This window comes from Mesoplodon bidens (genome assembly GCF_964165515.1).
Source record: "Mesoplodon bidens genome assembly, chromosome: 11".
NCBI classification, from domain to species: Eukaryota; Metazoa; Chordata; class Mammalia; order Artiodactyla; family Ziphiidae; genus Mesoplodon; species Mesoplodon bidens.
This window is the reverse complement of record NC_138167.1, coordinates 75,519,319-75,533,199: the sequence shown is the minus strand read 5'-3', so window position 1 is coordinate 75,533,199 and position 13,881 is coordinate 75,519,319. Positions and strand designations below refer to the sequence as shown.

General features: G+C 42.0%; 1 protein-coding gene across 8 annotated transcripts in view; it reads right to left on the bottom strand.

Moving 5' to 3' along the window:
- GLT8D2 (glycosyltransferase 8 domain containing 2) overlaps positions 1 to 13,881 on the bottom strand; it is a 50,130-nt gene that overhangs the window by 22,714 nt on the left and 13,535 nt on the right. For 7 of the 8 annotated variants that reach the window (XM_081249899.1, XM_081249900.1, XM_081249901.1 and 4 more), the window contains exons 3-4: positions 3,435 to 3,481; positions 1,244 to 1,336 (exon numbers count right to left, since the gene is read on the bottom strand). In XM_081249899.1, coding sequence (XP_081106025.1) covers positions 1,244 to 1,336; positions 3,435 to 3,453 — 112 coding nt within the window. In that variant the 5' untranslated portion in view covers positions 3,454 to 3,481. Of the gene's footprint in view, positions 1 to 1,243; positions 1,337 to 3,434; positions 3,485 to 13,881 lie in introns of all 8 variants that reach the window. The other variant, XM_081249895.1, reaches the window with a different exon arrangement.

Sequence of the window (13,881 nt, the reverse complement as noted above, 5' to 3'; positions counted from 1 at the left end):
TAGTTGTGGCGCACAGCCTTAGTTGCTCCGCGGCACGTGGGATCTTCCCGGACCAGGGCTCGAACCCGTGTCCCCTGCATTGGCAGGTGGATTCTTAACCACTCACCTCCAGGGAAGCCCTTATGAATTTTTTTATATTGAAAAAGTCAGCGTTGTGAGAGCAGGGACGTTATTTTGTTCCTTGTAGTGTGTCCAGTGCCTAAGCCTCTGGCTTAAAAAAAAATTGTGAATATCAATGTATATAATGCACCAAAATATTAATTGTATTTGTCTTTGGCTGATACAGCTACAGGTAATATTTTTCCTTTGTATTTTCCATAAATGAGTATATTCATTTTGCTGATATAAAACAGTAAACTAATGAAAAATAAAACACTACTGGTGCTACTTAATTTTTGTGTGTTGGCTTTGTATGTTTGGAGAAGTGAGGTTCCATCCCATGCAATTCACCCCTGAAGAGGGAAACCGGGCTCCCCAGTGCAGCTGGAGGAGGACATATGGTCAATGCAGCGATTTTGCTCATAAGCAAAATTATTGAGAGACTCCAAAAGGATGGATGCAGAACAGGCCACTCAGAGCGAGGTCCGAAACCAACAGCCTCAGCATCAACTGCGAGTTCATCAGAAATGCAAATTCTCAACCCCACCCCCAAACTACTGATTCAAAACCTGGGGCCAGGGCTGTGTTTGAACAAGCCCTCTGTGTGATTCTGATATGTGCTAAGTTTGAATAGTACTGATCATTCTAGAACACAACTGAAAATTTGGCCTTGGGTGGATATTCTAAAAGCAGGTACTTGGAAGCTGACTGAACTTTTGTTTCTCTCTGAACCCAGCTATTGGAAGGACTCAAACTGTGTTCTTAGGTATCTCATCTTGATGGACCACATGCCTGCCTGCCTGCTCCATTCTTCTTTTTTTAAATATATTTTTTCTTTGTGGTAAAATACGCAACATAAAATTTACCATCTTAACCATTTTCAAGTGTACAGTTCAGTGGTATTAAATACATTCACACTGTTGTACAATCATCACTGTCATCCATCCCCCTAACGCTTTTCATTTTGTAAAACTGAAACTCTATACCCATTAAACAATAACTCCCCTTTCCCCTCCCCCCCAGCCCCCCCCCCAGTCATCACTATGCTTTCTGTCTCTATGAATTTGGTTACTCTAAGTACCTCATGTTGGTGGAATCACAGAGTATTTGACTTTTTGTGACTGGCTTATGTCACTTTGCATACCTGTTTCGTTCCTGAGCACAGTCCCCCTATGAACTTTCTTATACAGAATCCCACAGATGGTCACAATCAAAAGGAACAGCAACACCTGGTTAACTGAAATAAAAACAGAAACATGTTCAAGTATAACCTATCAAACTGAAATTGTGGAATAAGTTTAGAATAGCCAGTGGGAACAGACGCTCTCCCTGACATACACAGGACTGGAGGCCTGGAACCTTCCTCTAAGCAGGTAGCACATGGAGTCAAGAGTTAATCTGTGATACTGCTGATACTCAAGGATACACAGATGTAGTTTAAGGACAGCCAGAGCTAAACCCAGGCAGTCTGATTGCAGAAGCTGTAACCTTGATGATTGCATGGTGCTGCCTCTGGAGCCACTTTCTGTGCAGGAATACTTTGTTTCAAATAATAGCCAACATTTATATAACACTTAGGATGAGCCAGTGCTTATTATGAATACATGTTCTTAGTCATTATAACAGCTGCTTCTCAGTTAGTTCTACCACTGGTCAAGGATGATGTACATAAAACTCTTGCCCTGAGTAAGAGGTTAGAAGATCCCAATACCTCTTCCCAGTCTAAGCCTCCAGGGCCATCCTTTCCAGAACAGTGATGCTTGCCCTTAGGATCTACTGAGAACTAGAATGGTGTTGGACAGTGTTTTCCTAAGTATGGAGCCATACACCACTGGTTGTACATGGGATGATTTAGGAGGCTTGTGTTCATAGAATTAAGTAACATTAAATCACAGTGAGAAATCAGTCCTAATTTCATATGCAGGCAGGTAACAAAAGCTACCCAGAACTGAATAACACTACTGTAACCATATATATTTGTACAATCACCTTCTTTTGAGACATAACTGTTACTCTACTTATAGTAAGGATATACACTTTCTATTACAAGATACACTTATAATTTTTTAAATGAGTCAATTTAAAGAAAATAGTAAGTCATGCACAGAACAGAAGGAACGCAGATGATGAAAAGTTGAGAAAGTGGTACACTGCCATATGCGGTACACAAATGCCTGCAGTTTAGTAAACATTGGTAGAAGGGGAAAGGGCTGGGATTTGAAGTCAGACTCAAATCTCATTTTACCACCTACTAGCTGTGTGGCCTTGGACAGGTTACTTAACCTCTCTGAGCCTCAGTCTGCTCATCTGCTAAATGGGGATTGTAATAATAACCATTACCTTGCAGGGGTGTTTTGAGAGCTACCAAAGGTAATGTAAGCCCAATAAAGACTTTAAAATTGTTTTGTATTATTATTTACTATTTTTGTGTGTCAAGATATTTATACTTATTTGCCTCATACTGATCTATTTTCTGGCCCCTAGGCCTTTGTCTTTACATTTGTAAAAGGAAGGAGCTGGACAATCTCCACGGATGCCTTCCAGAGCTATGTCCTAAGGCTCAATGGTTCTGCCTTGCTGACATCCATCTCCTCTCTGCCTTTCTGGGTTATCAGATTCAGCCAGAGACAACCAGATACTATACTCAGTTTAAAACAAAACTATAGAGAAACAGAAGACAAGGGACAAAGTTCTGTAGTTTATCGATACAACTGATTAACATTCACTTCCCACAGCCACTTTGAGGAAGCAGCCTAATGTCTACTATCATCTGACCCTTTTTTAATATAAGTATGTCCCATGCAATATTGGGGATATACTTATACTAAAAATTATTCATAGTTTATTAGAAATTCAAATCTAACTGGATATCTTGTCTTTTCATCTGCCACATTGGGCAACTCTATTCTGAGGGTAACTAACACAATTAGGTAATTATTTTCCCCTAGATTCACAAACAACTGGATATAAAATCAGAGGCAAGTCCAGGTTTTGATGGGGTCTGAAGATTACATAATTTGAAGTGAATCTTTAAGAATAAGAAATACGAAATTACAAACACTAAATTAGGCAGGAACATGAATACTTATTTAAAATGAGAAAACAAATAATATTTGCAACTTTTACGGAAACATCTGGCCCCTCTCATGAACAAAACACTCAACAACTTTCTACGGAAATCATCCTCATGTGATGATGCCAACAAGTGTCTGTGGGAAAACTATCCATGAAAACCAAAGAAGATTAAAAAAAAGAAAATGAATAAGATTCAGCATCAAAACAGTCCTCCAAAATATCTATTTTTAATCATAATTTTTAAAAGTTTGTAATCTTACTTTTTCGTAACAAAGCCATGTGTGTTCATGTGGATAAAAACTGTGACCTGTGGATTAAAGAATAAAAAGTATTTTTAAAAGACAATCAACCCAAAAGTCATAATACAATGATTAAGGACTACATCTTTGACCATTTGCTATGTGGAAAATTTTGCAATCATTCTTAACTGTTCTGAATCTAGAATTTTGAACTAAATATTTCTTGAATTCAGCGCTCACCTCTTCAAATTGATTTCTCTGGCTGTACAAAACGTACAAAGGACTCCCAAAGCATAATCTATTACCTTCTCCAAAAACTGCCCTGTCAGCCCTCTGGGTTAGCAGATCAGATGGCACTAACTGGAAGAAATGTCACATAAGAAGTTTTCCTTGATGTAAAATATCAATCCTGTGCCTTTTTTTCCTGCTATCATAACTTCATTCCTTCGATAAGGAAGCTTCTACATCTTCAGTAATCCCTTGTGAAAACAGAACCATCCTGAGAGGGGCACATTTTACACATTATTCAGTAAATATTTATTGAGATCCTACTAAAAGCCCAGCACTGTGCTATGTACTGGGGATGCAGCAATGCACAAATCAGTCTCAGTCCCTATCATCATGGAGCTGCTTTCAGTAGAGAAAACAGATATTAAAATGTAACAAGTAAAACAATTAGATTATGGTTAAGTGATACGAAGTAAAAAACAGAAGTGCTGGGATAAAGATGAATAGAGACTGGGAGGCCTCTTGGTGAGAAATCAGGAAACACCTCACTGAGGAGATGACATTTGATCAGAAGAAAGGGCAGGAGCCAGTGGGGAGAATGCAGAAGAGCATCCCAGGCAAAGGGAACAGCAAGTGCAAAGGCCCCGGGGCTGATGATTCTAAGTACCGCAAGAGGTTCAATAAGGCTGGAACAGAGTGGACTAAGGGAGAGACTGGCTAGAAGAGGCTGGAGACAAACTGTGGGGTCTGTAAAGGAATATGGATTTTATTTATTTATTTATTTATTGGCTGTGTTGCATCTTCATTGCTGCACGTGGGCTTTCTCTAGTTGCAGCGAGTGGGGGCTACTCTTTGTGTGGTGTGCGGGCTTCTCATTGCGGTGGCTTCCCTTGTTGTGGAGCACGGGCTCTAGGTGTGCAGGCCTTAGTAGTTGTGGCTTGCGGGCTCAGTAGTTGTGGCTCATGGGCTCTAGAGCACGCAGGCTTCAGTAGTTGTGGCGCGTGGCTCAGTATTTGTGGCTTGCAGGCTCTAGAGCGCAGGCTCAGTAGTTGTGGCACACGGGCTTAGCTGCTCGGCAGCATGTGGGATCTTCCCGGACCAGGGATTGAACCTGTGTCCCCAGCATTGGCAGGCGGATTCTTAACCACGGCGCCACCAGAGAAATCCCTGGATTTTCTTTTAAATGCATGTAACCCCCTTCATCAGCCTTTGTCTTCCTTAAAGCCCTAAAGCAATGTTTTTCAAACATTCCCACAGAAATTCTGATGATAAAGGAGAGCGGACACTCCAAAGTCATCCCCAGTGAGTTCAAAATATCTTACAAGTTTCTTGTTTTACCTTCAAGTTCATGTAAACTGTACATAAATATAGGGGAAAAAAATAGTCCCTTCATTGTCGTAAGAGCTCCTCTCAGGGAGAAAACTCTTCTTTATGAAATCAAGGTCTTCTATACACAGACGTGATGGATAGGGGTGAGATCAGGAGAAAGCTAACTGGGTCGAGTAAATGATGAGCTGGAATCCCCAGGTTTGGCAGCAGCCCAAGAAGAACAGCGTGTAAGGAGGAGAAAGATCACAGGACAGGAGCTGCCAGTCGCCCAAGAGAATTTCTTTCCCTGTGCAGATGAGCCCTAGGGACTTTCAAAGAACTGGAATTTCCAATATGCAGTCCACAGTCTCTGCCATGCCCTGCACCTTCTAATCCCCACACTACCTCTACACTGCTTTCCCCTCTGGATCTAAAGACACATGTTGCTGTGTTTGAGGGAAATCAAGGGAACGGGGCAATGTTCTTTATTTCGGACCTGGAGGACAGGGGAGAGAAACAACTGAGCTAGAAAGTTCTGTGGGCACCGGACATGAGAATGGAAGTCATCAAGAATTGGTACAAAGTTTGGAGGGAATATTGGATGGAGGAAAGGTGAGTTAATTGTGAGTTAATTGCATTTGAATCTCCAAATCTATGGCAGATGGCAGGAATCTTAACCTTTTTTTGACATAAGTATCTTGGAAGTCTGGTGAATCCCATAGACTTCTTCCCAGAATTATGTTTTTAAAAGCTTAAAAGATATATTGTATTATAAAGAAAACCAATTACAAAATTTTTTAAAAAAGAAAATTATCAGAATATTGGGGGAAAAAACAAATTTGTGATACCTATAGCATTAAACATGCTTCTTTATTAAATAACAAGGGCTATTAGCAGGTATAATACTTATTGTAACTTTAAGTAGTAATGAGCTTTTAAAAATGTGAGATATTTGTAACAACTGTAATGTAACATGAAAGTATCTGATTTATACTGATGATGATGTCACAGGTACTACAGTTACTTCTGTGGTTTGTTTCCTATATTCACAAATGAAGGAAATACTCAAATTTTTTCTCATCTAAGTGCATGAGAAAATGAAATGTATCCATGGACACTTTGAGGGTCTGTGCATCCCAGGTTAAAGGTTACAGAATCCCTGGGGTAGGTTGATTCAACTGACATCTGGGTTAATATGTCATAGAAAAGTCATGTTTTTAATGTTTTACCATCTAGAAAAACTGCTGCTTTGGGAAGATTTGCCAGGTTTGTGCTGTGGCTTTTTGCAGTCTTAACCACTGGACACCAGGGAAGTCCCAGGGACAACTTCTTTTAACAGAAGAGGCAACTACTTCTTTAGAGAATAAAGAATTGGCCTTATGAGAACTATTTTTCTGCCAAGACATTTGAGACATGTTGACAAGGTAATTTCTTTATAGTGTCCTGGATTTCCACAAATTTCCTGTTGTGAACTTCCATAATTAGAAAGAGTGCTTCACTCAGGGAGACACAAATGGTGATGTATAACAAATATTCAGTATACCTCTTTTTTTTAATAGACTTCCTGTGACACATGTAATTGATTAATTGCATATTAACAGGTCAGCTTCAAAATATGACTTGATTTTCTTTTTTTTTTTTGTAGCCGTGCAGCATGTGGGATCCTAGTTCCTCGACCAGGGATCAAACCCATGCTCCCTGCAGTGGAACTTCAGAGTCTTAACCACTGGTCCACCAGGGAAGTTCCTTGACTTGTTGATTTTTAAATGTTTAAATTTTTACATATAGTAGAATTCGCTTTTCTGCTTGTATTGTTCCATGAATTTTAACACATGCATAAATTCCTGTGATCATCACAACAAATGAGAAAAAGAACAATTCCAACACCTCCAAAAAATTCTCTTGTGCTGCCCTTTTGCAGGCAAACCCAACTTGACACCTAACTCCCGGCAACCACTGATGTATTCTCTGTGCCTATAGTTTTGTCATTTCTAGAATGTCGTGTAAATGGATTCACACAGTATACAATCTTTAAAGACTCTCTTCTTTTGCTTAGCATGATGCATCTGGGATTGATACTTGCCGTTGCATGAATCAATAATTTGTTCCTTTTTATTGCTGAATAGCGTTCCATTGCAAGGATGTATCACAGTTTATTTATCCATTCACCCATTGAAGGACATCTGAGCTCTTTCCAGTGTTTTTTGATTATGAATAAAGCATCTGTAAACACTTGTTGAGAGGTTTTTGCATGATTTTAAGTTTTTAGTTCTCTGTGGTAAAGACCTAGAAGTGGGGTTGCTAGGTCATTTGGTAGATGTGTGCTTATAAGAAATTTGCCCATCTGTTTTCTGGAGTGGCTTTTATCATTTTGCATTCCTACCAGCAATGGAAGAAAAGTCCAGTTGCTCAGCATTCTTGTCAGCACTTGGTATTTTATTTTAGCTGTTCTAATATGTGTATTTCATGGTGGTTTAATATCATTGGGATGGTTAATTTTATGTATCAACTTGATGGGGCCATAATAGTTGGTCAAATACTATTCTGGGTGTTCCTGCAAGGATGTTTTTGGATGAGATTAATGTTAAAGCAGTAGTGTAAGGAACACAGCTTGCCCTCTCTAATGTGGGTGGGCCTCATCCAACTAGTTGAAGTTCTAGACAGAACAAAAAAGCTGACCTTCCCCTGAGTAAGATAATTTCTCTGGTTTGACTGCCTTTGAAGTGGGACATTGACTTTTTCCTACTACCTTCAGACTCAAACTGAAACTCAAGCTCTTCCTGGGCCCTGAGCCTGCCAGCCATCAGACTGGATCTACACCAGCAGTTTTCCTGGTTCTCAGACCAGCAGACTCAGACTGGAGCTACACCTTTGGCTCTCTTTAGTCTCCAGCTTGCTGACTCGGCCTGCAGACCTTGAGTCTTGTTGGTTTCCATAATCACATGAGCCAATTCCTTATAATAAGTCTTCTTCTACATACATATACATCTGATTGGTTCTGTTTCTCTGGAGAACCCTGACTAATGCACTGGGGAAGTATCTGTTTAAATCTTTTCCCAATTTTTTTTGTTTGTTTTTTTGTTTTTTGTTTTCGTGGTATGCGGGCCTCTCACTGTTGCGGCCTCTCCTGTTGCGGAGCACAGGCTCCGGATGTGCAGGCCCAGTGGCCATGGCTCACGGGCCCAGCCGCTCCGCAGCATGTGGGATCTTCCTGGACTGGGGCACGAACCCGTGTCCCCTGCATCGGCAGGTGGACTCTCAACCACTGCGCCACCGGGGAAGCCTAGGGAAGCCCCTTTTGTAGCACTATTTACAATAGCCAGGACATGGAAGCAACCTAAATGCCCATCAACAGATGAATGGATAAAGAAGATGTGGTACATATATACAATGGAATATTAGTCAGCCATAAAAAGGAACGAAATTGGGTCATTTGTAGACACGTGGATGGATCTAGAGACTGTCACACAGAGTGAAGTTAAGTTGGAAAGAGAAAAACAAATATCGTATATTAACGCATATAAGTGGAACCTAGAAAAATGGTACAGATGAACCAGTCTGCAGGGCAGAAATAGAGACACAGATGTAGAGAACAAATGTATGGACACCAAGCGGGGAAAGGGGGCTGGGGGTGGGGGTGGGGGTGGGGGATGAATTGGGAGATTGGGATTGACATGTATACACTAATATGTATAAAATGGATGACTAATAAGAACCTGCATTATAAAAAATAAAATAAAATAAAATTCAAAAATTCAAAAAAGAAAAGCCACAGACCCTGTTTTTGTAGCCCTCCCAGCTTCCTTTATCCCCTCTAAAAAAGTGTTCTCCTCTTGCCATGAGGGAACTTGCACGTGGCTCACCATGGTTGCAGACCTCAACTTCTCTGCTAATTGTGAATAAACCCATTTTTGCTGGAGGAGGGAAAAAATTCATCTTAGTTTGGAAATCTAAAATTAAATTTTGTCACATATTCATTCATTTCTTTGTGGCATTTTCCAGGAGTTGGAAACTGACTTCCTTTATCTTAAAAAACAAACAAACAAACAAGCTAATTTACCATAAATAACAATTTGTCTTGAAAACTCAAAATTTATTTTAAAATTAAATTGATCCTTCTTTATTACGGTTCTTCAAAAGAACTTCTGAACTTGACGTTTGACTGGATGCAGCCGTCAGCAAACAGGGAATAATAACCTTTAGAAATCAGCAACATGACAGAGAAGGCAGGATAGCATAGTACCCCAGGGTTTCTTTATGAACCAAAGTGTTGTGAGAACTTGCTGGCAGTGATCTAGGGAAACTCTTCAACAGGGATTTCATTCAAGCTTTTAACTCACTGTAAACAAGTGGCTACAATGTCCCTTTCATTTTCCCGGGATATAGACTGTACACCCAGGAGCTCTGAGTGCATTTGCAGCGGCTCTTCTCCTTTTCCCCTCTTGCACTTGGGAATGAATTGAGTCAAAAAGCATGCTACTTATGATTCTTCTGAGATTGGTTTCAGGTACCTTTTATCCATTTACTATTCTGGATGATATACATTCGGCTAACTTTTTGAGGTAATGTCAGCCTAGAATCGTCTTTGGCCACATGTCTGTTCCCTTCCAGAGACCATCTGGTACCACAGGAGAGAATGAGGGGGAGACCAGAAGGCTCTGGGCTCCAAATCCCTGAGGCCAGCTCCTCCCTGTATATCCCAGTCAGCCAAGCCAATCAATTCCCCTCTTTTCCTTAAACTTCTTTGTAATGAGGTTCAATTTCTTGCAAACGAATCCTTACAAATACATTCCCTGTGCAGAATGGGATGTATATATTACTGTGGCCAGAACGGGATGGATATATTACTAATTCCATTTTTCAAATGAGGAAATTGTGGCTCAGAGAGGGTCAGTAACTTGCTCAAAATCACACAGCTGGTAAATAGTAGAACAGGGATTTGAAATTAGGGCTCTGTGACTTCAAATCTGATGCTCTTTAACCACAGGTTCTGAAACTCATGAAAGGCTATTCTGGCTACCCCAGAGGCAGGTGAGGTGGGCTCCAGGTAACTAATGTCACTGTGTGTTGATGAAATTTCACAGCTCCCAGGCGAGGTTGGTCTGCTCTCCCTTGAGTGCTCCATTACTCTAACTACTGAGCTCATGCCAAAGAGTAAGTGCTCACTCATCTGGCAAGGGGGCTCGTCTTTCCCCTGTCCAGCATGGTGCAACTCTAAAATTTCTTTAAGATAAAATAAGAAGGGCTTCCCTGGTGGCGCAGTGGTTGAGAATCTGCCTGCCAATGCAGGGGACACGTATTCGAGCCCTGGTCCAGGAAGATCCCACACGCCGCGGAGCAGCTAAGCCTGTGTGCCACAACTACTGAGCCTGCACTCTAGAGCCCGCGAGCCACAACTACTGAAGACCGTGCACCTGGAGCCCGTGCTCCGCAACAGGAGAAGCCACCACAGTGAGAAGCCCGTGCACCACAATGAAGAGTAGCCCCCGCTCACCACAACTAGAGAAAGCCCGTGAGCAGCATCAAAGACCCAACGCAGCCAAAAATAAATAAATAAAAATTTTTTAAAAAAGATAAAATAAGAGGATTCAGGAAACTGATATGCACATCTAATTGCAAGGCACAGCAGTAGTGAGCCAAGGAGGGAAATTCCTGAAGCAGGTTCTTGTAGGAAACCTTCTAAGGTGCTTTTAGAATACAAGGCAGAAAGGAGTCCCTGAGAAGCATGTACCTCCAAGAGAAAGCCTGTTTCATTTACTTTTTATTTTGTTTTTTTTTTTGGTCGTGCCTCACGGCTTGCAGGATCTTAGTTCCCTGACCAGGGGTAGAACCCCGGCCCCTTGCAGTGGAAGCATGGAATCCTAACCACTGGACTGCCAGGGAATTCCCTGTTTCATTTATTTTTTAAAAAACATATGAAATTGTATAAAGATTCAGTATGCCTGATTGGCATACTTCTCTCCCTCTTCACAATTTGATCTCATCTCTGACGGTGGCACGTTCCGTTTAAACTGCTGTAAACTGGTATTTCCAGTGCTTGCCGTCAAAAGCATTCTAATAGATTAAGTAGGTGCGCAAGAGATGTTTGCAGCTTCTAGAGAGGAGCTGATGGTATGGACTTGGCAGAGGGATCAGAGCTGTAAAGGGGTAGGAGAGTGATGGGGGGAAGTCAGGGACGAGAGCTGGAGGAAACAGCTACAAGACATCTTAAGAAGACATAGAATAAGAAGCAGAAATCTGGGGCCAAGGGAAACGAGTGTCTGGAGCAGAGTGTGAGATGGCATATTCTGGGTTACCATGGTTCCTGCCTGCGACAAGTGCAGCACAGGACTCATTACTATGCGGGCAAGGCCCAGGTGCACGGGAGGTGCAGGCCACCTGCCCGCTCTCTACTCCTCTACACGTGTCCTGTGCGTAGCCTGCGGGACCCCACACTCGCCTGCTTCCCCACCACCTTTGGGGACCGCTCATCCTCAGCCTCTTTGGCTGTTCCCCCATCTCTGGAACCTCTAAATGGTGGACTCTTCTGGCTTGAAATACCATTTATATGCCTACAACTCCCAAATTACTGTCTCCAGCCCAGATCTCTCACATGGACTCCAGACTCCTAAAGCCGAGTGCCCACTGGGTGGCTCTAATTGAAGGCATCCTCATATCCAGATTCGAACTCCTGACATTTGCCCAAAACACACATCTCCCATCATCTCCCCCCAACTGCACAACGGCAACTCCATTCTTCTAATTGCTCCAGAGAAAATAAACTTGGTGTTATCCTTGACCCTTCTCTGTTTCTCATTCCCCACAGATGGACCGACCACAAATCCTGTCAGTTCCACCTTCAAAATATATCCATGATCTTCACCACCGGTACCGCCTTCTCCCTGGCCTGATCACCACCATCCTTTGACTGGATGATTCTGCCTGTGTCTCCTTTTAGTTGGTTGTGTTGTGTTCTGTTTAAAATTCTCCAAGCCCTCGTTATTTCTCTCAGAGTAAAAGCCAAAGTCTGTACAGTGTCCTACAAGATCTCACTCGACCACACTGGCCTCCTTGTCAGGCATTCTCCTGCCTCAGAGCCTTTTACACTCGTTCCCTCCACCCGGAACGCTAGTCCCTTCACCTGGAACACTCCTGCCAGATATCCATGTGGCTGGCTCCTTCGCGTCCCCCAGACTCAGTCAAAACCGCCTAACCTCAGCAACACATATGTCACTTCTCCTCAGCAATGACCACCGTCCAACATACTGCCCATTTCATCGCTGGTCTATTGTCTGCCCTCCTGGTGATAGGCTATAAGCTCCTTGAAGGCAGGGCATTTTGTCTGTTTTGTTCATTGCCATATGCCCAGCATGAGTGCCTGGAGATATGAACCCTCAAAAATATTTACAAGGCTTCCCTGGTGGCGCAGTGGTTGAGAGTCCGCCTGCCGATGCAGGGGACGCGGGTTCGTGCCCCAGTCTGGGAAGATCCCACATGCCGCGGAGCGGCTGGGCCCGTGAGCCATGGCCGCTGAGCCTGCACGTCCGGAGCCTGTGCTCCACAACGGGAGAGGCCACAACAGTGAGAGGCCCGCATACCACACACACACACACAAAAAAAATTTACAGACTTATAAAATTTTATAATATAACTACTTTTATAATATAAAAGATTTATAGAACACATGACCCTCTCCTCCAGGAACCTGCACAGCACCTCAAACCTCATCTGTTCACAACTGAAACCAGCACCTGCCCCACAGAAGCTCCTCCTCAGTGTTCTCTGAGCATCCTCTTCCACCGCTCCCTCCCAATCCCTCATCCAACCAATGCCTGATTCCTACAGTTTCACCTCCTAAGTGTTTCTTAATCCATCTCCTTTCTACCCTGCCTCATCTCACTGATTAACTCTGCAGTAACTTCCCTCCTGGACTTCCTGCCTCTAGGATTTCTGCTCCCTCCCCTTTCCCAATCCATCACTGGTACAGCTGTCACAGTGACTATTTTTGTTGTTTAATAATTACAGTAAATTAATTTGAAATATACATGCAGGTTGAGTACCTTTTTTTTTTTTGGCCACACCGCATGGCAGATCTTAGTTCCCTGACCAAAGATGGAACCCGTGCCCCCCGCAGTGGAAACGCACAGAGTCTTAACCACTGGACTGCCAGGGAAGTCCCAAGTACCCTTATTTTTTTGTTCGATTTTTCCTTTTCTTTTTATCACTTGAAACATTTAAAGTCTACCAAAAAGTTGAAAGAATGAATTTTCATATACCCTACACCAGATTCACCAATTGCTAACACGTTGCCATATTTCCTTTCTCTCTTTCTCTCTCTCTCTTCTTCCCTCCCTCTGTATATATATATGTATGTGTATATATATGTATATATATATATATATATATATATACACACATGACTCTTCAGCCCTACATACTTCAGTGTGCATCTCTTAAGAACAAGGACATCCACCTATATAATCACAATGCCATTATCACACCTAAGAAAAATAACATTAATTTAACATCACTGGATAAGCAGTCCCTATTCAAAATGTCCCCACTATTCCAATATTGTTTTTTATAGTTTGGTTGTCATATCTTTAGTTTCTTTTACTCTTGATCAGTCCCACCTCACCACACTGCCTTTTTATTTTTCATGAACTTTTTTTGGAAGAAAACAAGCCAGTTGTCTTGTAGAATCCTACTGACTAAAGAGTTACTATATGATCCAGCAGTCCCAATCCTGGGCATATACCCAGAGAAAACTAATTGGAAAAGATACATGCACCCCAATGTTCATAGCAGCACTATCTACAATAGCTAAGACATGGAAGCAACCTAAATGTCCATTGATAGACGAATGGATAAAGAAGATGTGGTATATACACACACACAAACACATACACACACAATGAAATACTACTCAGCCATAAAAAAGAATGAAATAATG